General features: G+C 36.8%; 1 protein-coding gene across 3 annotated transcripts; it reads right to left on the reverse strand.

Annotated features, from left to right (window-relative positions):
- Window positions 1–254: 254 nt before the first annotated feature.
- Window positions 255–22378, reverse strand: LOC132145395 (immunoglobulin superfamily DCC subclass member 3-like). Of its 3 annotated transcripts, none has more exons than XM_059556407.1 (14): window positions 22088–22378; window positions 15682–15993; window positions 14583–14727; window positions 14376–14506; window positions 14065–14202; window positions 13813–13971; window positions 7820–7985; window positions 7114–7364; window positions 6847–7011; window positions 6318–6506; window positions 5226–5342; window positions 5016–5142; window positions 4601–4727; window positions 255–4198 (listed from the first exon to the last, which is right to left on the reverse strand). In XM_059556407.1, the coding sequence occupies exons 1-14, from the start codon at window positions 22131–22133 to the stop codon at window positions 4109–4111; spliced, it is 2163 nt and encodes a 720-aa protein (XP_059412390.1). In that variant the 5' UTR covers window positions 22134–22378; the 3' UTR covers window positions 255–4108. The 3 variants fall into 3 exon arrangements, with proteins under 3 accessions (XP_059412390.1, XP_059412389.1, XP_059412388.1); XM_059556406.1 differs by having other exon boundaries at window positions 5016–5145; XM_059556405.1 differs by having other exon boundaries at window positions 5016–5145; window positions 6847–7364.
- Window positions 22379–23665: the final 1287 nt, after the last annotated feature.

Consider the following 23665-nt stretch of genomic DNA (forward strand, 5'->3'; position numbering starts at 1 on the left):
ATATATATATATATATATATATATATATAATGTAGTTCATTATTATAGCATATGTATTTTTTATGTATACACACATTTATGTATGTATGTGTGTGTGTGTGTGTGTGTGTGTGTATATGTGTGTGTGTCATAACACAAAGTTGACTGTAAAAAAATAAAAAAAAATAAAACAATAAATATATATAATTTTTTTTTATAGTCAACTTTGTCTTATGTGTCACTATACATCCAGTTGAAAAGTAATCACACAAAAATATTTTGGTTCTTTTTTTTATTATTTGGTTTCAGGCGCCCTGGAATGTGAACAAATTCAAAGTTGTGAAAAAATGTGAAAAAGCAGAGATCAGAGACTGTGCCATTACAATAGTCACCTTAATCGAGAGAGAGCTTAGCAGTGAAATCTTGACATATTTCTAAAGACATTTCCATTGGTTGCTAGATAATGGCAGTCGTCATTATTCCTCTTCAAACAGAAAAGGAATTCATCAAAGCCCATTCTTGAGAATACAATCACTACACAAGTTAATGATGCAATACAGGAAGGAACGTGCAGTGTGTTGAAGGATCTTGACATTCTGTTTTGCAATCTGGTAAAGACCTACAAGACCTACAATTAGAGAAACACTGTAAGATCGGAATAACAACTTGATGAATTAAATCACAAGCTTTGTTGTGCTGACAGATCAATTCAGAGGCTGCAGCCTGTAAATTAAGTCATTACCAATTTACAAAACAATTCAACAACCATGGTCCATTTATATAGCATTCATTGCATTCATTGCTTAGTCCCTTAAATTACATTGGCTCTGTAATTGTTCATTCACTACATACCAATCTCTGTCTTTAATATTTTTGGTTGGAGAAATCACAGTCTCAAAGTGTTTAAAGCTTTTGGGTTTCAGGTTCAAATAACTCAAAAGGAAGTACATGTTAAAGCATTGTTTTTCCTCATTGGTTCTAGCCCTCAAACTCTAGTTCACAACTATTTTTTTTTCTATTTTTTATTTTTTTCTAACCAGTGGGTCATAATCCAAACAGATGGGGGATTCACTCATTTATGAGAGCTATTTAACCATTTGAAATCTTTGTAAAAGTGCACTTGGTATCTGCACATTAACAAAGGGCCAATTTACACAAACTGAAGTGTAGAATATAAAGGCAAATAAACATAATGAATCCCAAATCACACCTTTGCCAGCCTGCTGCATTCAACCCACTGTTTTTTAGGGTCCTAACAAACACTTTCACATTCTCTTTCATCTGCTACTGAGAAATGAAAAACAAAACCAGTGTGTTTATCAAAATGGACTTAGAAACAAAAGCAACAGCAATAATTAAAGTATTAATAATAATAACATTACAAAAATGAACATCAAAATGCCATCTTTCCAACCCAAGGTAGGTACCATGACAACTTTGTGAAAGAGAATATAAAAAAAGTTCTACTTAAAGAACCAAATATTGTGTTTAAAATATGAGTAATCTAATGTTTACCATTATACGAGTCACGCTATACAGCTACAAATCTAAAATTCTCCCTTTTTTCTTTCTCAGAAAGTTTCAGTTATTTCAAATTAACACAAGGATGGGAGTTTTAGTCTATGGAGGGGCTGTTTGAACTGCAGTGATTGTGGGTAAACGTTTAACACTCATTATGTTCAAAAGGTCAACCTGGAGTAGTGTAGAGCATCATCAGGAAAGCAGGTTTCTTTGCTTTTAAATCTTAAAGGATGTTATCCTCATCTAGATATTCAAAGTTAAAGGCCTCTTTGCTTTCTTGATACGCATCATAAAAATAAAAAAAATCAAGCTCTTTGGTTCCATTTATATGTTACTGTATACACATCGTTCCCTTGACTTTTTTTTTTTAGGGTCTCTGACCTCTACTGACTCCAGATTTGACCTACTGTTCGCCAAACACAAAACACATTTATTCATGAACTCATACATATACCGTACACTCATGTGTGTTCCTGTGCTTTGGTAATGAAGTGTTACAAAAGATAAAGGGTATGAATGTTAAATATGAAAGAGGTATTTGGTATAATTATTATTATTACTCTACTATTTGGCAAACTCAATTATCATAAAGAGGACACAGATGTTCCTTCTCTCATATCAACATATAAAATCTCCTTGAAAATATATCCCATTTTCGTTTGGTTATTATTTAAAGGTTAAAAGGTTCTAAAAGAAAAATATGGCAGTTCAATGTCAAAAGAGGGAAGACAGACAATGTTTGACTATTAAAGCATATTATTGTTGCGGATATTTGTGTGAATTGGTTTCTTATTAAGTCCATTTTATTGCAGCTTCCCCTTTTAACAGTAACTGCAAAAACATCAACACAAAGGCTTAGGTTCATCTAAAGAGGACATGGATATAAAGATAAATGAAAACCTTAAACATTTTTACATCTTTGGATATCATAAAGCTTGGTTTTCATATCAAAAACATTTTTGGGATAATCCGCTGCCATGCCTGTCCGCTTGGGAACAAGAGAACGCAGTGGTTTCTCAGTAAACCCAAAATCAACCATCATCTCGCAGCTCCTTCAAGTTCCCATGGCAACCGATTTGGCATCTGGAGAAAAGACCAGTTGGTTTGGCTGGAAAGAATCACTTTGGATAAGCATCCTCTCGATGCCATCACATATTCCTTGGTGGAAAGCAAAATATCCAAAGCTTTTGGCTTCACGGGTTTTTGTGTGGTATCCACATGGAAAGGCCCAAAAATATCCCATTACAATTCTCAAGGGTCCATAGATTCCATGCGGAATTTTCAAATCACATTCTCCGAACAAAACGAATACCCTTCTGTACCTGCTGTTTCATCTTTTTCTTTGGAGTTTAGGTTTAGCAGCATCAGAAAGGAATCCACGGAACGGCTTGGCAGGATCCTAACCATCATATCTGTAACATACCGTGTATCCGAGGTGTGTTTGAAGTACTCCACAGCTTAAATGCTTCTGTAGATCTCCGGACGATGAGTTAGAGAGGGGTTCCCAGACAGCTTTTGTCTGCTAAGGCAATATTTGGAGCCAGAGGATGGGCAGCCACAGTCACATTCTCCATGGCAGTCGACCAGATGGGCACATGAATGCAGGTTCTGGAGGCAGCTGGCACAGGCACTGGCAGTGGGAAGAGTAGCGGGTATCTGCTATTTTTTGGCTGAGGTAGGCAAGCTTTATTAGCAGGGGCTAATGTCAGCCCAACATAACATTCTGAGGTAGCTATCTTTGGAGGTATACAGCTTGTGGTGGGTATTATAAAGATTAGGAAAGAGGGAAAGGTGGGAAGAATCCATCACCTTTATGGTTCCTCTGGGGTAGAGCCTGCCTCGAGGCATGTATGGTGAAACATAACAATCAATTTATCTGAACTCACACAACCACAAGTGAAGGCAAAAGCAAGGCCACGTTATTCATCTTGGTACAGTATATCTGAGCTAAGGCTAACAAATGGAACGAACCTCTGTTCCCTGTAATCATTTCAACTGAGAATATGGCTTATTGTAGCTTGTTTTGTAAATCATGTAGTTCACTAGATCACACATACTGGAGTGAAATATTGAGATTATTAAAATGGTTGGTCTTTAGATTGGGCATCAGTTCAGGCACAATGTCAGGCTACATCTTATTACCAGAAGACGCATTGCAAAAGGAAGTTTTGGTTTTAGCAGAAAGCCCTTTGGTAATAAAATATAAAGCGGGTTTGGTATCATTTTTGTTGTGTTTAACTTCCATTATGTATTTATGCTCAGAAAGAGTGCAGTAACTATTTGTAACTTAGCATGCTAGCATAAAAAATTACTTCAGTATGTCCTAAGGCTATTATTTGGTGTTCTTGTGTGGACACATCGAAATAAAGATCTTAAAGGAGTAAAGCTTTGGTTCTAAAGGGAGGGAGCAAAAGAAACAAATGGGACCAGCTCAATTAGCAAAACGTTTGTAGTTAAAACAGGCCCATTTACACCTATAAACAGTAGCAGCAGTTTAGGTGTCAGACTGGGCATGATAAATATGGACTAAAGGGATTTTGGTGGGCAGGCTAGGCAGAGGAACCACAAGGAGAGAGATCACTGAGGCAGTGATAGCTAAAGGCTAATGCTAGCCAGTGCCTGTGCCAGTGCCTGGAAGACTGGATGAGTGCTGCTCAATAAGAACCTGGCATTGGGCCTGGCCATCTATATCATGACCCTGAAAAAGAGAAAACAGCCATTAGTTAATATGCTACCTTTTTTATAAATCCCTGACAATCAAAGCACAAATTCAGTTCCAACTGTTGATAAACTTGGTAAGTAGACAAGAAAAAGGCTTTGAGAAGTGTTTTGGCAGTGACTAATTAGTAAATGACAATCATGCAAAGCAACTTCACAAGCTGTAACTACAGTGATACTACTAGGGTATAAGATATTCAACTGATATTCAGATGAAATGACAAAGTCAAGAGTAGCATATCCATTCACTAACTGTGTTGAGATGATACTTTGTGGCATCTGTGGTCAAGAGAAAAAATGAAGGTTGCAGGGATGGCTATATTTGCTATTGATGCCTTCTTCTCAGTTATAATGTTCTGAGAAGCTCGACTGGAAGTCTTACTTGTGGAACCAGTCCAGTGCCTTGAGCAGGTTGTGTTACTGACGCTTTTGGGATGCCGTTGGGATGCCCTCCATCTTCGCCCTGTGGCACAGACCAGCTGTCCTGAGTCCCCTTCCTACAGAGGAAACTGAGAAAAATGAAATGTATTTATTGTACTTATACTACTATATCTTATTATATACATTTACTACATTTCACTGCTTGTTGTATGTCATATAACTTGTACGTGACAAATAAAATAAAATGATATCTATATATGTACATATACACATATGCATTATATATTACATAATTGTTATTATATTGTATATTGTATATTTATAATGCATAATGTTATTATATTTTATATTTGTGAAGTGAATCAATATAAAAATGTGCACATATGTTTTGCACATCTCTCCAAAAGGTCCATTACCTTCGCCGATATCCAAACATGAGAAAGAGCACACAGAAAATGATGCAGGCCATGCCAATGTGGATGCCAACCACAATGCTGCTCACTGAGCTCTCTATACCCCTGCAGTTACACTGAGCTTCCTCTCCTGCTGCAAAGAAAATGATTATTATTCACTTATATAAAAAATAATGAACACCATCATGTTTGCCTAAGCAAATGCTAATTTACCTGCTCTGGTTTTAGCACTAGTCCTGTCCTCAGCCAGTGAAACAAGTTTCTTTGAACAGTCGCTCTCTCCATTGCCATTGTAGGCCACCAGTTTGACTTCATACACATAGCCGGGGTCTTGTGAAAAAAAAAATGGAAACGGTCAATATCCCACACACTGCAAATCAATCAAAGTTACTCATGCATTTGCCTCACACATGCACAATCTAATACATATCCATTGAGCTGCTTTTGTTGACTTTGCAGTCACAGTAGAACTATTGATCAGCTGAGTCATGGTGTTTGAGGTCTGGTGTAAAACCTCCTGGATATTACGGTCCTTCATTTACTTATATTGAGATTTTACAATATCTAAATTTTCACACTCTCTGAATTCAGACATTTGTCACGTAACAATACTAGGAAATACATAGAGGAGCATTTGTTCTCTAGTGCTCATGATTTATTTCAGGTCTGCTCTTAAGATGTGTGAGTGAGTGAATATTTCAACTGTCACGTACAAACATAATGGCTTTTTCAGTGCTGCTGTAACAGGTCATGTAGACAGAATAGTTCATTGAGAGAGTATTCAGCATAAAACATTAAAATAAGAAGGGCTAGATGGAATTTGATGGCTATCTTTTTTTGTTGTTGCTAAATTTGACTTATGCTTATATTATTTATATTATACTTTTATTAATATTATTTAAATAATAAAAGTATTTTCTTGATATTAATATATATATATATATATATATATATATATATATATATATATATATATATATATATATATATATATATATATATATATATATATGAAAAAACCTGAAGAGAAACATTTTCATATTGCAAAGTCGTTTTAAGATTAGCTAACACATTTCATATTTTTAAAACCTATTTTGTAATAAATACAATTCTCTGCACCAAGTTTGAAACCCCCTGACTTAAGATATGCGTAAAATCAATTTATTTGCATGTATTAACATTTAAACTGCATTAGATTAGTAAACCATTTGGCATTTGCAAAGATATACTGAATCTATAGTCTATAGTTGCATCAATGGTTTCATATAGTTTATAGAAAAAAACAAGAAAACCAATTTTCCTCACCGAGATGAGAAATGGTGTGAATGTTAGCATGGCACGGCAACTGAATTGGCCCCTGGATCTCTCCATGGGGAACCCTGCGATAAGACAGTCGGAAACCCTCAGCTTTTCCAGGCTTATTGGGCAGCTCCCATAGGACCTGGACTGCTGTGGTGTTTATTGCTTTGGTGAAAAATGTAGGTGAACTGGGCACTAGATAGGGTGCAAAGAGAGAAAACCCATTATAATGAGCTCAGAGGAACAAGGAACAGGAATTAATTCTGTTCAAGAAAAAAACGTAAGGTGGATGGGCAAAAAGAAAAGCCATAGAAAGAAAAAAATCCCCAGATGCTTAAACATCTGTAACAAAGCAGAGAGGAAGGATAATTTTAAAGGACAATGTAGCAGACAGAGGGAGCCAAAAATGCTGATGTGGGAAAGAGAAGACACAGTTAGAGAGGGAGAGAGAGAGGGAGAGTCTGAAATTGTTGTGACCTAAGCAAAACATAAAAGCAAATAGCATGTGATGTCTAATCTGTATGCAGTTACATACCGCCCCCTAGTGTTGTGGAAACAACAGTACTGGAGCGTTCACTAGCACCCAGGGGAGAGTAAGCCTTCAGGTAGATGGAGTAGGTGGTCGCGGGTTCAAGGTTTGTGAGGTCATGCTGAAATGTTGTCTTACTCACAGCCTCCTGTAGTTCTGTGCTTTCAGGCTCTGAAAACAAAAGTGCACCGATTATGTATTTCTCCAAACATAATAGTAGAGAGCAAAATATGTTCCAGATTAGTGGAAAATCTGAATTCCAGCGACACTCACCACCATACTTGCGTATATGCAGCACATATCCGATGATCCCGTCTGTGATTTCGGCTGGTGGCTGGGTCCAGGAGAGCTGCAGGGTGGTTGTAGAGAGAGCTGTGGCTTTCAGGTCCTGAGGGGCATCGGGAAGCTCTTTGGCCAGGGACACAGCCAGGCGAGCGCTGGCCTGGTTAGTGCCGGCAGAGTTTTCAGCGATGCACTGGTATATAGCTTCATCCTCTGATGTGATGCGAGTCACGGCCAGGGTGCTAAAAACATTCATTACTATTATTATTATTTTAAATCTATACTCTGATTTTTTATGTAAACCTTGTTACCATTTACAGATATTGCACATCTCACATCTAGTGGACAGAAGTTGGTAATGATTTCAGACAAATTATTGCAGGTAAATAAAGCAGTTAAAATATTGTACACATATACAGTACATAAAAAAAAATAATGAAAAAATTAAACAATTAACAGAATAAAATAATAATAATAAAAAAACACAAAATAATAATAAAAATCTAAATAGGTATATAATTAAATAAACAGACACTTTTAGATTTCATGCCATTTTAGATTTTTTATTTTTTTTTATGATATATGCCTATGTATTGTTTAAGGTTTTATGAACTGTGTGTTTCAGCAGTACGTTTGTGTATCCCTGTACATACTTCTGAGTCTCATATCATTGAAGTGTGCACTTATAAGTGTATACCTGTTATTGTTAGTGAGTTTCACATGATCGCCTGGGGTGAGTATTTTTCCATTCTTCAGCCAGATGATGTGAGGTTCAGGAACACCCTGAGCCACACATGTGAACACAGCACTGCCTCCTGCTGGCTTAGACACAGACTGCGGCCACTGAATGAACTCTGGAGGAGCTGGGGAACAGAGGAACAGGGCAAGACCAGGGTTATTATAGTTAAAGAGATTTAAAACGAAATCATGCGAAAACACTCTTATTTTATTTTATTTTTTATTTTTATTTTTTTACTTGTTATGTATGTATCAAAATAACTAGAACTTGAACTGAAATCTTTTTTTTTTAATATTAAACTATTATACAGAGGGAAAACTCTTACTGCATGTGTTTCCTAATCTAAAGTGTTACCAATTTTTTTTTCAGTAATAAATATGAAGATTTTATGCAGTAGACAGTATGATAGTGAGGCAAAGATACTTTGTCTGTCAGATGAGAACCAGACATAGCTACATTTGTTTAACATTTAATATTAATATTAATATTAAATGAATGAAAATTATTTAATATTTTACCATTATAAGGCTCACTGAGACACACTAATTTACCTTAACCCGGATCTTGAACTTAAACTCTTTTTATAACCGCTCTGTATCTTCCTAAATGACCCCTGCAGCCCCTCCTCTGGCTCAGCAGCACAGACGCAGGTTCACCGTTCCGCTTGACACCCCTTCAGTGTTCACACAATGGCCATGCATATATGTAGAGCTCTCCAGACCCCAGGACTATGCATCTCATTGATCTACTGACAGCCACCACAACCAAACACCCCCACAAGAGCCCTTTCTCCCTGGGAAGAGGGTCCGAAGTGGTCTGCGGAGGTGTGGAAGATCATAGGTCAAAGGGAACCCTATTTCAATAGACAGCTATTAATCAATGCAGGCACAGATCTTTAAAACAGCACAGCTTCTCCTTCAAATGAGGTCAAAATATTTTAAACCATTGGACAAAAATATAGATTTGCCAGATCAATATGAGCTGCAGAGAAGCTGTTTAATTGACTTTCACAGTTTCTCATCATTGTGTCCTGAATATCTCTAAAGATATTTTTTTAAATAAAAATCTACTTCAGAATCAATTTATAATCTAAGAGTTAACATATGTATATATGTGTGTGTGTGTGTGTGTGTGTGTGTGTGTGTGTGTGTGTGTGTGTTTATACATATAACCTTCTATAGCTTATATATGTATAACCTGAGGTTAGAATACCATGACAAGACATCAAGTACCACTATAAAACACAAAATTCCTCATATATGTGCAAGTAGGCCTGAAATGAAAAATACAGCCTTTAAAAACACTTCATTGGGTTCTGCTCAGGCTTTAGGGTCAAAGTGAAAAGTGGAAGGGGCTGGAGGGGTGTGTGTATAATGAAACTATAGCAGGGTACAATAGGACAGAGGTCATGAATGGTCACACAGTGTGTGTGTGTGTGTGTGTGTGTGTGTGTGTCATTCATCAGCCACGTCATTGTGGCTCTCTTCTCTCCCAAGAAGCACTTCACACTTGAACCTGAGTAGAACTGTTTATGAATAGACATCCTTGAATAGAAATGTTTTAAACAGTGGAGGGACTAAATAAAGCCCCTGAGAGGGACCTGATACATTCTGCATCTGTCTAGCTGATTTACACATCTGTGTAAGAATTTTTTATGTTTTTGAAAAAAAAAATATTTATGAATTGGTGCTGAAATATTAATAATGGTTCTTATTATTAGCAATGTGGAAATCTTTTTTTCTTTTTTTTTAGCTTTATATTTTTGTGTAAACCATGATATATTTGATCAATCATTAATGCATCCTTGCTGAATAAATGATTTAAGTTTTCTTAAAAAAAGCTCACTTTTCCAAACTTTTGAATGGTAAAACAAGTTAAGCAGCAAAACAGTTTTCAACATTTAACACTGGGGACTGAAGTAATGCCTGCTGGAAATTCAGCTTTACCACCAAAAGAATAAATTACATTTTGAAATATATTCAAATAGAAAACAGTTATTTTAAACTGTAATAATATTACACAATTTTACTGTTTTTACTGCATTTTTCAAAAAAAGTAGGTGAGCATAAGAGACTTATTTCTCAAACATTAGAAAAAAAATTAATTAAACCAAACTTTGACCTGTATTTCTATAGCTTTTATCAGTTGATATTTAATATTAGACCTGATTTCCTAAAGTGATGGGATTAATTTATTATAAACATGGTTAACTAAACATCCAGTATACACTTTTAGAAACATTTCAGAATTTTTTTTCTTCTCCATATTAGAATGTGTAATGATCATTAAAGACTATTTAAAAAAGACTAATCAAAACAGCACTGGTTCTATTTCTGTCAGACAAAATCATTTATATGTCAATAAAAACAATAAGGCCTGGTTTCACAGACAGGGCTTAGACAAAGGCAGGATTAGGCCATAATTTTATTAACATGCCTTAGAAAAAACGTTACTGTTGTGCATCTTGAGACAAAGCAAAGGCACTGATATATTTTAAGATCAGTCAGTGCAAGTTTCTTTAAATTGAAACAGCTCAGATTACATTTCAGTCTGGAACTAGGCTTAAGCCTTGTGTGTGAAACCGGGGGTAAGTGTTTAGGTCTGACTTGAACTGAACTTCTTGTACATGTAAAATCCCAGTGAAAGTCAGCTACAAATACAAGCACACTTAAAACACACATGCATATGTTGATCTGTGACTGATTCAGATGGATTTATAATTTTTTCATGACATATAATTTCCCCTGCCTGCAAACAGAAAGCAGTCAGAGTACAATTAAATAACAGCATCAGCTTTTGGGGTCTGTTTTCCACTCCAACAGCTAACCAGCTGTCTTTACAACCAGGATCAACTGACAGCATCAGTGCCCAATCCATCTCATGTATTGATCAGTTATTCTTTTAGTAGGGTCTCAGATCCTGACCTTGAGTCTGATCAGGTGGCTATTTCTAATCCATTTAATCCTGTTGGATGACTTATGCAATCTATTAACATTATTGAAAAACATGGCTGCCTCCTGACTTGAATCAGATGGTTCTTGAATGCTTTTGTTGATTTCAAGTCACATATAATGACTTATATCAGTAAGCCTCATGTTTAATATGAATTGCTATTACTGCACCTGCTTTGATGTGATAGCCCAGGGTGGAAATAAAGGAATGCGTACCCTCAATGCAAAGCTGTTATAATGTCACAGCCCCCCCCCCTCCTTGAACTTCGTCATCCGCTGCCTGACCACCAGCTGGGACGAGGACAACTGCCTTTATAATGCTGTGGAAACTGTGGGGGAGGGGCCATGAAGCCCCATCACCCTTCCTCATTTAAGGATCATCCATTCTGCTGCTTCATCACCTGTCTGTCAGAGGAGGCTCCACCCCCTTCTGCTTCCTAGGCCAATGTCAAAGGTGAGAAATGAGAGGGCAGAGGTGAGAGGGGATACCGTGCCCCCCCAAAACATACACATGCACACTAGGAAGACTGCTCTTTGCCTGTCTGTCTTCTTTTTTGTTCTCTATTGTCCACATCCTAGCTCAGCATCTGTCCTAACCTTCATGACTGTGTGAAAGTGCAGACTTCACATCCACAATGAGCAGTCTGGAGGACCAGAACCTGACATAAACTAAACCCCTCAGCTTGAACTTGACAAGGATGTGCTGATTTTACCTTTGTGACCGGCAGGAAGACTGTTAAGTTATCAAATGTGTTCACACAACATGATGTAAATATCCCAATTTCCCTTTCGGCTTAATCTGTTGAATTTTAGTGCTTGTCTTTAAAGTTAAAATGATTTAAGACTGCTTCTTCTATTTAATATATTTTTAAATCTAATTAATTACTTCGATGGGAATTTTCAGCAGACTTTGCCCCAGTCTTTCCAATCTTTCAGAAATAATATGCCAATATGTGGTATATCTTTTGTAACATTATAAATGTCTCTTTTGAATAATTTAATGCATCTTTGCTGAATAAAAGTTATAATGTCTATAAAAAATATATATCATAAAATATCACTGACCCCAAACTTTAGAAACATACCGTTGGTCTATACTGATACATGTTAACATTTTAAGTAAAAAAAAAAAGAACATATTTTTTAATATATGAACTAAATAATGCACAATATGATGTTTACATTGTAAATAAACATTTACCAAGATTAATAAATGCTGTAATGCTGTTAACAACTAATACTGAAGGTTAACTAATGTTAACATATTAAACCTTATTATAAAGTATTATTAATCAAACATATTCTTGCACAATTCCTTGATAATGTGAATTTAATTTCTGTCACTCTGTGTTACTCTAAATTTAATTTCGCTTCACTGATCTGAATTACTTAATGAGGCTTTTCTCAGTGTTTGTTGGGAAGGTTTTTGCTTTCTATTTTTGGAGAAATAAGCTAACCTAATCTCTTTGTTTCCATCTTACACAAAAAGCGGATCAATAAATTAATCAATATATTCAAGATTACCTCCCCCAAATGGCTTCACAGCCAATTCTGTTGTAAAAAGACTGATAGGGGGTGACTATGGATTGATCAGACTTAAGCTGGACATTTGGGACACAGATAGAGAAAGCACACCTGGGTGCAATTTCAACAACAGTTTAACAAATAAATGGATGCATAAAGCTATAGGACAACAGGATAATCTTCATTATCACAGCAGATATTTCAAATATCTGCCTCCTGGCCATCACTTAAAGAAATTAAAACACATTATTAGGATTATTCTTAAGATTAGTCGTTCACACTTACTACTACCAACTGTGATATTAAATATGGGTTTTGTACTACACCTCTCATGGATGATTTACCCATTTGTTCTCTCTCATGTTGTTCTTTCCTAAAGACCCCCAGTGTGCAGCTACTTTGAAGAAAGCCATTGAAAGGAGCATATATACCTCAGGGATATATGATCAGGTTGAATGTACGGACAGTAGCAGGGTGATGGATGAGATGTGTCATGGGGTGTTGAAGGGGGGATATCTCCTAACAGCTGACTTCATTACCCAAGCTATTCCTCTCAAGCCCAGCTGGACAGCAGCAGCAGGCCTTAATTACCATAATGGTAGCCAGAATATCACACCATCAGACCCAGTACAGAGTGAGGAAAAAAACCAAGAAGGGCAAAGGTGAGAGAAGGGAGGACCTGAATATTGACTTCTCCTGCTCCTGCTTCCAAGGGTCATGTTCAAAACCAGTTCTGCTTGATGTCTGGTCATCATAGCAGCCAAAAAATACTATATTCATTCAATACAAAGACAGCTACAAACACACACACACACACACACACACACACACACACACACACACACACATACATGTTTGTTTTTGTGAAAAGTGGGGATATCCCATAGGCATAATGGTTTTTATACTGTACAAACTGTATATTCTATGGCCCTGCACCAACCCTACACCTAATCCTAACCCTCACAGGAAACTTTGTGCATTTTTACTTTCTCAAAAAAAACTTTTAATACCTGTGTCATACCCATGTCATTATACAGAGTTGTGTCCTCATATGTCACAAAAACACGCACACACACACACACACACACACACACACACATAAGACAGTAGGCTTGCTCTGTTGTGCTCAGTGAAGTGTGCAAATAAAAAAATTACTGTAATAGTGCAGCTTTTGTAAACTTGTGTCAGAACAAATCAGGATTAAGCAGTGTGGGGTCAGCTATTATTTCCCACATGGGTTAGGACCACGAACTACTGAAGCTAAAATATCTACTTTTCTGATTCAATACACTACCGTTCCAAAGTTTGGGTCAAGTAAGATAAAAAAAAATAATACTTTTATTCCCCTAAATGATCTTTCAGCTGAGACAAAAGGCCAAAATGAGGAGAAATTAGAAGAAAACATTTTAAAACTTGAGTGTAAAATCAGTATGAACATGTCCCAAAATATCTTCAGTACAAATCCAGGAAGTTTACCTTGAACTACCAGCCTGCCCAATGCGGTACGCCTCATCCTGGTGCCAGGCCGGTTGGCAGCACACACATACACCCCAGAGTGCTGAAGGGAGACATCGGAGATCATCAGGTTCCCCGTCCCGAGCACTTGTATGCCCTCCACTCCGATAGATCTGCCATCTGATGGAAAAAAAACAATATGAGAAAAATGAAACTACAAGAAATCTAGAATGTTAAGTTAACTTTAAACAACTGAAGTGTAAGGATTCATACCAAGTCTACTCCAAGACACAATCGGGCGAGGGTTTCCAGTGGCGATACACTCCAGGATGGCCGTCTGATGGACGGTGATGGTGAGGTTCTGTGGGCCGGACAGGATGACTGGCTCCTTATAGGTGCGAGGAACACCTCCTGAGAGTAGAAGGGCAAATACAGAGATGATGAAAGTGGAGCTAAATTACAACTCACTAATATAAGGATGGCATTTGACAGCACATTGCTTATTTACAGGATGCATAGAGTTTAAGGTTAAAGTTATGTACATGCAGTCTGGGGTGTTTGTCAGATCAAGGGTGACTACTGACCGGTTACGTTCAGATAGGCCTCGTGGCTGTAGCGGGTGTTGGCGATATTAGTGGCAACACAGCGATAGACACCAGTGTCTGATTTCTTAACTCCTGTAATCTGCAGAATACCCATTGGGAGAAGAGTGTACCTGTGCAGAAAGAGTAATGAGTAATGAGCAATCCTGTGAGGAAGAACATAAAGAAATACAGTAAGAACTGTGTTACCTGTCATCAGACGTTCCAAGCACAACACGGTCCTTCTCCCAAGTAATGCTGGCCTCAGGAATACCACTGACCTGACACTGGAAACGTGCAACACCTCCCTCATCTACTGACATGGACTCTGGGTGAGTGTGGAATTTTGGAAGAGCTGTGGAACACAATTGAGAGTTATTTATAAACCAAATATAATAATAATACATTTTAAAGGATCATGTGACACTGAAGACTAGAATAATGGCTGCTGTTATTCAGCTTTGCCATCACAAGTATAAAGTACATTTTAAAATCAATTAAAACAGAATTTTTTTTTTTATAAACTATAATATAATTTCACATTATTATTGTTGTTTACTGTATCAAACAGATGGAGCTTGGTCAAGCATAGAGACTTCCTTGGAAAAATATTAAACAGATTTATTTGTATTAATATACATTAAGCATAAATGTATCAAAACTGCGGTTTAGTTTAATTTTAAGTACATTCAAAGAAATATTCTTTATACCATTTTGCATGTGAAGTAAATGTATCTTGTTTTGAGGATGTTAAGATATTTGGATATAACATCACATAGTTTTCTAGATATTTTCTAGATAAAGAAATAAAAGATAAGCATACTTATAAAGAAAACTGTTTTAATGACTCTATGCGGTATAACAACTGTTCTGTCCCGTATTTGAATTTACTGTGATAATTTGATATTGGCATCTAAAATGGCGATTTTCATTGGGGATATAGGGTGAGGTGCCAAGAGACTTGTGGTCTAAATAGCCTGGTCATTCATCTAATCAATAGGTAGGGGTGTTAGAAGAAGGGGATCCCAATGAGAGTTCATTGCTATGGTAACAGCATGTAGTGACAACTATAATTCTACAGGATTATCACCCACCCTACTGCTTTTATTGGACAAAAGGGAGAACCAGAGGAAGATGGGAAAGGACAGAGTAACAGATAGTAAACGGACATTGGTACCTCCACTATATCACTGTATTTTTCAAACAATTGGGTAATCACAGGCAAAGCATATGATTTTATATCAGAGTGTAAAACTATCTACTGTCACCCTGTCGCCCATGTTGAAATGTGTTCTCTTCAGTCACTCACAAGCGAGTTGCACACGGGCCTTGCGGCTGACCAGCATGCCATAGTGGTTCTGCGCAGCGCAGTAATACTCTCCAGCGTCGGTAGCATCTCCATCCCGTCTCTTCTGGAAGCTGCGAATGAGGAGCGTGCCGTTGGATAGGATCTTCGCCCGACTGCCTGCTCCTGAAAGCAGCGGAGCTCCGTTCTTATGCCACGTCACTGTAATGGGACCCTCGCCTTCCACCCTGCAGTCCAGCATCAATGGCCTGTCCCGTACTGCGATAACATCACTGGGCTCAGTAAGAAAAGCCAACTCAGATCCATTACACAAACCTGACAGTGAGAGAGAAATGGAAAATGGGTCAGAACACAACTGGGACAAACCCTACAAGCTAGATTATAATAAAAGCTATGCATATGAAACACTGATGATATATAAAAAGAATAGTGATGAAGTTCTATTGGGTTTAACAGACAATTAATATTCAATAATATTATTAATTTGACTGCACTGATGCAACCTGAACTGGATAATGACAATTGTCTTCTGTAGAGCTGCTTTGTACTGTAGCTGAATTTAATTTGTTTAATAATTGATGACCTCTGCAAATAAACTGAGTGAAATAACAACACTGTTGTCTTTTAGAGCTGCTTTATAGCTGAAACTGAATTCATTTCATAACTGGAGAACTTTGCAAAATGGATACTGTTATTTTCTCATTTATTACTGTGAATCTGATGTGAAACAATCAATTTTGTATAAAGCACTATATATATATATATATATATATATATATAAATGTGGCTTGACTTCTAGACTTTAAAGACATAATATATATATATATATATATATATATATATATATATATATATATATATATATACACATATATACATGTACGTTTTTGTGTTTTCTGCATATGTCTGTTTTTTTTTAATTCAAGACTCAAACAAAAAGAAAACGCCTTTGAAAATGAAAGCTCTGAGTTCAAACTTTCCATATCCACAAAACTGCATTTGTGTCTCATTACTGATGTCATTGTGAGCCTTACCATTTAAGCATATCTGCCTATTTACTCAGTGTCACCAAACCAAACCTGGTCATCACAATAGAGACAAACGCAATGCATCCAGTGAACCATAGAGGGCTGTGACAAAGCCAAAGTAGAAGGGATAGAGAATTGGGGTGAATTATGGGGTTAAGTTAGAGGAATCTCTTTTGAGCAAACGCACCCTTGATGACAATAACCCTGTGACGACACACTTTTCCCAAAAACAACTCCCGGCAACCACCAGGAGCCTTCTCAGTCTGGACCATCTGCCCACCACTTATACAAACCCCCACCGCTCCAAACCCCCAGTGGACACATTTTCCTTTCAGTCTGATTCCGGGGTGACTTTCCCATGCCACTGGTTCACCCCAGTCCTCTCTCATTGTCAACTTGCTACATGGTCGTTTCATACATCTTCTGTCCTTTTCATATGGAGAACTCCAGACCTAAAGCCACCCTTAATGTGACCTCTGGAGATGGCCGGTGTCTCTGGCAGCTGTTATGTTAAGGAGCACAAGTCTGCTCTTGAACTTGCACTAGATGAGATGTGAAGTACCTTTAGCATCTGTTAGGTAGATATAACCTACCCAACTTTCAATATGTACTTCTGTTCCTCCACTTGCTAAAATATTCTAATTTCTGACTGCTGGGGTCCACAAACACCACCTGCCCTTGATCGTGATATGAAGTTCATAAAGTCTTAAAGGGATAGTTCACCAAAAAATTTACATTGCGTCATCATTTGCTCTGTGGAACGCAAAAGAAGATTTCTTTAAAATATCTTCATTTGTGTGCAGAATTTATTTTGAAGAATGTTTGTATTTGCAGACTTCTATAGAAGTCAATGGCTACCGGCTGTCTTTTGTGTTCAGCAAAAGTAAGACAATCTTACAGGTTTGGACTGGAGGGTGAGTAAATTTGAGTTTTGGTTGAACTAGGTATTTAAAGAAATTCTGCTCTCTGCATCCAACTGCTCAGTATTTGACATTTTAAATTCCATAAAGTATATGGAATTTAAAATGTCAAATACTGAGCAGCTGCAAAATCTGACATTACCCGTGACAACATGACAAGATAAGCTAAATTGCCTCATTTTCATATAACTTGGACTCATATACCTCGAATGATATCAATACCGGAGTCCATAAATATATAGCACTATAGGCTTCCAATGAAGGGTATATCTGGGATGCACCTTTTGCTCCTGGTTAGGTCACACACTGACCAGATGTAGATGGGACGAGTCTGTCTCTTTCTTTTTCATTTTTATAAGGGCTAGCTTACAGCTGGCCCTTCCCTGGCTTACTCCACCCGAAGTGTTAATGAAATTCAGAGGTCCTAGAGTGAAAGGGGGGTTACGTCACACAAGCTGGATTCAGAAATACAGAGAATAACACATGGGTCTAAGCAATTAAGATATGGATGTATAAATATAATGTTAGTTCTGGATTGGTACATCCAATTAAATAACCTAATGTTGTAGCAGAGATATAAATGGACTGCATATTTAAGACTAACCATGTTAGAGAGCAATTAAATATTATTAATATGCTGTTTTCTAATAAGAGTTTTCTGTTTCTGCACACCTCACAACAGAAACTGTGCTCCATGATCTTCCCATTAGAGAAGTTTGTCATTATACCTCATAATCTAGGATCTAAGATCTCCATTGTTGCTACAACTGTGATGATGCTGCACAAAGTATGTCGATTATAAGTTTAAGCTAATAACCCATTCAAATCTGCATGAGACCTGAACAGAAGTGTGATTAAGAGCTCAAGCCTGGGGATAATTCTGATCATTCAGATGAGAGGTGGATAGAAATTGGGTTTTGGGGGATTGTGGATGGTGTTCTGAGCAGCAGGAGACCCCCACCCATCCCCACCCCTTGAGCTGTGACCTGGGTCCCTAAAGGGTCATGAGAGAGTTGGTGAAGGGTGGAGGAACAACGTGGGGTTTAAGGCAGACAGCCTGTGTCCAGTCACACACACAGTCCCAGCCCCCAGGTTGCTCCATTGTCCCCAGTCTAATGTTGGACCTGAACTTCACAAACTATTGTTGGAAGCCAGACATCATTCTAATGACCTTCATCTCTAAAGGGTCAATGCAACAACCCCCACCATCACTATACCTTACTTTAAACATATATATATAAAGTCTGCAAGACTGCATTTGATCCAAAATTAAAGAAAAACATCATCATTGTGAAATACTATTATAATTAAGAAAAACTGTTTTCTATTTTAGGGGTATTTTAAAATGTCATTTAGTCCTGTGATGGCAGAGCTGAAGCTGCAGTCAAACCATGATATTTTCTTAGATGAATAGAAAGTAAAAAAAAGTAGAAGTAGAAAGTAGAAATATTTTGCAACATTATAAACATTTTAATTGTCCATTTTGATCAATTTAATGCATCCTTTCTGAATAAAAGTCTTTTGAAAAGACTTATGAATGGTAGCGAACATATAGATCTGCAATGAGCTTTGAGAGAAAAAAGACAAAAAGACAAAAAAAAAAAAAAAAAACACTTCAAGGATTTGTAATTGAATCTTCAGGCCAAATATTCTATCATTGAATGCTCATTATAATTTCTATATGGGTCTCTCCATTGTCCAGAGAAGATTTTAGCATTATTGAAACTGGCCTGCCACAAAAAGTGATAAAAGCCTTTGAAAGAAATTCTAAACGTATACGAACATTCACAAATTCCTCTCGCTCTCTTTTTCTCCCATTATATCCACAGCAGCAGCAGGAGATCTAACATAAACAATAGCTGAATACAAACTTGGGGGAGGAATTGTAAAGAAGCTGGGTGGAAAGGGGGGGATCATGCTGCTCCGGGTGGGCTTATTTTGACTCCATAATGGGAGTTAAATTCTTCCTGACTACAACAGCCACAAGCCGCCTGCACAAACACTTCTTTGTGTTGGTCATTTGAGGCAAAGTTGTCTTTTGTTTAAACACTGATTGTCATTAGGTGGCATATGCCAAGTTCAAAGTCATGCAAACACACTTGCATTTCCACTTAAGAGAGGAAACAACCCCCTGCAGTTTCGATCCACCCTCCTCATTAACCAATTACCACTCAATAATTAGCTCTTTTGTGCTCTTCTTTTGATCTATCCTACACTTTTCATAAAAATATCTGTATCCGACTCAAACTTTTTAAGGGATGTTTTAAAATGCTATTTTCAGTCATATCATGGTGCTTTGCAAAATATATGTGTTTCTATTAATAAGATCGTGTCTGTAGGTCAACAGCTTTTTATAAAAAAGTATTTGCCAGACATAAAACCTTAAGGTAAAATCAATAAGCAATATGCTCCAATTGCAGGGGGAGGACACCCCATCACTATGGCCTCAGGTCTTTAATTATTAGGATAAGGTCCAGAAGGGGGTCTAGGGCTTCCATTAAACCGATCTCATTAATGGAGCAACCAAGGGGTAAAATGTCCCTCTGCTGCAGAATGTAAGTTTTAATGCCACTGTTAGTTCCACTTTGGCTTCATGAACCCTGATGACTTTCTTTAACAGAACCGCTGAATATTTTAATGCCTCTATAAACAAAGTAATTTTGTGGCTGATTAGCCCATACACTGTATTACAGGTTATTATGGCAGCTTCATTACAGTGAGGAAAATGTTTACAGCTTCAATTAGAGAGATGAATGTTCAGATTGAAGTGGCTATAGCCTGTGGAGATATGCTAAATAACATTAACTGGAGCTTAAAGTTGGCCTAAGGATCTATATGCTTTTGGTCAAATTTATCAACAGGAAGGAAATCCATGCAGTGATTGAGACATCTCCACCCACTGCAGCCTGTGCCCTGTTTGTGGATTAGCTAGATGGTGTCTTGTCAGATGTGCCTTCTGGAGTGAGAATTCTCCACAGATGAGGAGTCTGTGGAGGGATTACTCCAGCATAAACATATTCAGACATGCACACTCATAAACCTCCAACAGCTTTAAGACGATTTTAAATTTACCCCTGCTTCCCAATAAGGCTGGAGCAGTGTTATGGAGATCAGGGTGTTGGGGTCAGGTCAAAGGGGGTTGGGAGAGGTTGCCACTTTTGTCTTCCCAGCTCTCTTTTTGCTTCACCCGCATTGGACCGCTCCGCTGTCCAGAAGGGGAACCCCAAAGGTTAATACAGCCTAAGGTCAATGAAGCCCCTCTGTCTATAAGGTCATCTGTTTCTACCCCCTCCTCCCAGAGACTCACCATCTCCTTCTGTTCAACTTTCCGTCTATGTTTATTTATTATTCCATGCAAGATTTATTCTAAAGGACACATATGATCCAAACTCATGGCCATAACATCTGGTTTAAAAAACAAACAGTTTTGATCCCAATCCAGTCATTTAATTTCTTTATAAAAATATACAAGCAGAACAGAAATGTTTGATTCTTATAAGAATTATTGAGAAGGAAAGAAAAATACAGAGAAGAAAAATGAATTTGATGCAGGGAAGTTTGAGTCTATGTATGATTGCTCTACTCTGATAACTTATATTGATTTAGATATTTTTGAAATGTTCTTAAACATTTAAGTAGCCTAAAGAATAAATGCATATGATAATCAAATCAGACAAATCAATGCCAAAAAAAAAAGAAAAAAAAACCTTGCTATCGATTTGACATGTCTGTTTTCTTTCTTTCAAGATTCTATAACAACAAAATATAAAAAGTTTTTAACATTATAGTACCATCTTTGTCAGCATGCATTTGACTGGTCATCATTTCTGAAATTTCTTCTCGATTTTATGGGTTTTAATTTTTTTTTAGACTTAAAAACCAAATACTCAAATCAGCAAAGACGACTGGAAAAAGATGAATAGTAACAGCTGAAATGCCTATTTTAATGAACTTTTCACTAGGATGCAACATCTTTGTGTATCAATTGCTTGCCCTTCATCGGGGTAAAGAAACTCTACAACAAAAGTATTTGATGCAGGCTAGTTAGAGACAAATCTGTAAAATATGAATAAATATTCATATTGTAATATTTGAATTTTTTTAAAGGTCATAATTTCTTAATTCAACGCACTACTGAGGACATAATAAATAGAGATAAATCAAACAGTTTGCAGTATAGACTGAGTTCCATTAGTTCCATTACAAACAGTTATTCTTTTGATACAGAAATCTCAAAATATGATCTTCAAATCTTTCTGGTCAAATTATGCTTCTATAAAAATATGGAAAAGTGCACACAAATGGGCGAAATGGTAAATAAAATGACGATAGATAGATAGATAGATAGATAGATAGATAGATAGATAGATAGATAGATAGATAGATAGATAGATAGATAGATAGATAGATAGATTGATAGATAGATAGATAGATGTAAAAAATTAGTAAGCTTATACTCACATGAACCAATAAACATCAGGAAGGTGAGTAAAATCCGTGGCTTCATTTTTCTGTGTAAATCCCTTTTTTTTTGTTTTAAAAGTGAAAACAGGTAGGCTACTTCTTTGGGGGTAAAAGGAGTTAAAAAAGTGAAAGAAAGAAAAAAAATGGTACTTTTCTAGTGCAAATGTTTTTATTCGAATAGCCTACAAATCCAAAACGAAGTAAACCTAGAATGACATCGTTACTCTACACATTAACGGCGCTCCAGCTGGGCGCTGCTGGTCACGTCCACGGTCACTCTGAGAATACCCCGCGAGCGGCTCCAGCCTCCAGCACAGCGGCGAGCGCGTGTGGCGATCATTCATTATTCATGATATTGTTGTCGCCGCTTGACGTTGACGCGCGCGCTCTCGCCCTCGGTGACAGGTGGCTCTGTGATGAACCAGTCGTTAAACCAACCGCTGCTTTTGGGTAGGTGCGTTATGGATACCAATATATTTCAGTAAAAGGGCGTTTTTATTGCTTTACCACAAGGGATTAAAACTCAGAAACATCGTACCCAAGCAGTTGTCATTAATCAAATATTCAGAATTTAAATATTAAGCTCATAAAAAGTTATAATACTAGTTATTGTACGTTTAGATACCTAATACAATTGGGCAGAGATTTCGTTTGTTGTATTAATCAGAACCAAAAGAACTTTGTGGTCAGTGTTTGTTTTGGCACTGTAAAGCCTAAACTTAACAAAACCTCCTTATTTGTACTGTAGCCTATTTTGAGTCTCACCCTGTGTGGTCAGATCCAAAGCACCATTAAACCCAGGAAAACACCCAACAAACTGATTCAATTATCAGCTATTAGCATATGAAGCAGTATATGAATGGATCTGCGTGCTAAATAAAGTGAGTGGTCTGCCCAGGGGCCCATCCCATTATAGACTACTAATTGAGAGGAAGTATTTAAAGAAACATTTGAACAGGCAGAGAAACACCAATTATAAGACTGTTCTGCCACATGATGAAAGAACACATTTATTCAGTCACATAACAAACTCTGGTTTTATATAGAGGCAATGAAATGATTCACTAAAATGGAAATCAGCAAATCTGTATAATGCATGTGAAAGAGCCCATTAAAATTATTTATAGAACATTAACAATGTTTCAAGAATGAGGTCATGCTGCTAATTAAGCAATTCAAAAATACCGAATATACAGTATGGATCCAAATATGCATTTTTGCATTTTTATAATGCTACTTACATTTTGCAAATCCCCTTAAAAAAGGAAAAATAAAAGAATTTGTCAAAAAAAAGAAAAAAAAAACATTTTCATTTTTATAATTTAACATTTTTTTCTATAGTCATGCTGTTAATTAAAGTCATGCTGCAATTAAAACTGTTCTTCCTAATTCCTTGAATATACAGTCCAACCATCTGAGACCACAAGATAAATGCTCAAATTAAAAAAAAATGTCATTTAATAAAACATTTATATACACACACACATATATATATATATATTAAACAGAATCATCAGCATAAAATTGAGTGTTCAATTCTTACATTATCTTATTTCTTTTTTATTTGACATTATA

The sequence above is a fragment of the Carassius carassius genome, chromosome 8, assembly GCF_963082965.1.
Source record: "Carassius carassius chromosome 8, fCarCar2.1, whole genome shotgun sequence".
Taxonomy (NCBI): domain Eukaryota; kingdom Metazoa; phylum Chordata; class Actinopteri; order Cypriniformes; family Cyprinidae; genus Carassius; species Carassius carassius.

Bases quoted from the DNA above. Each gene is read 5' to 3' on its own strand.
- LOC132145395 (XM_059556405.1), bottom strand. From the start codon at position 22,133: ATGAAGCCACGGATTTTACTCACCTTCCTGATGTTTATTGGTTCAT. The intron at 14,507-14,582 runs GTAACACAGTTC...CTTTCTGCACAG, and splicing joins CTTGGAACGTCTGATGACAG to GTACACTCTTCTCCCAATGG. The intron at 4,728-5,015 runs GTAATGGACCTT...CATTTTTCTCAG, and splicing joins ATGTTTGGATATCGGCGAAG to TTTCCTCTGTAGGAAGGGGA.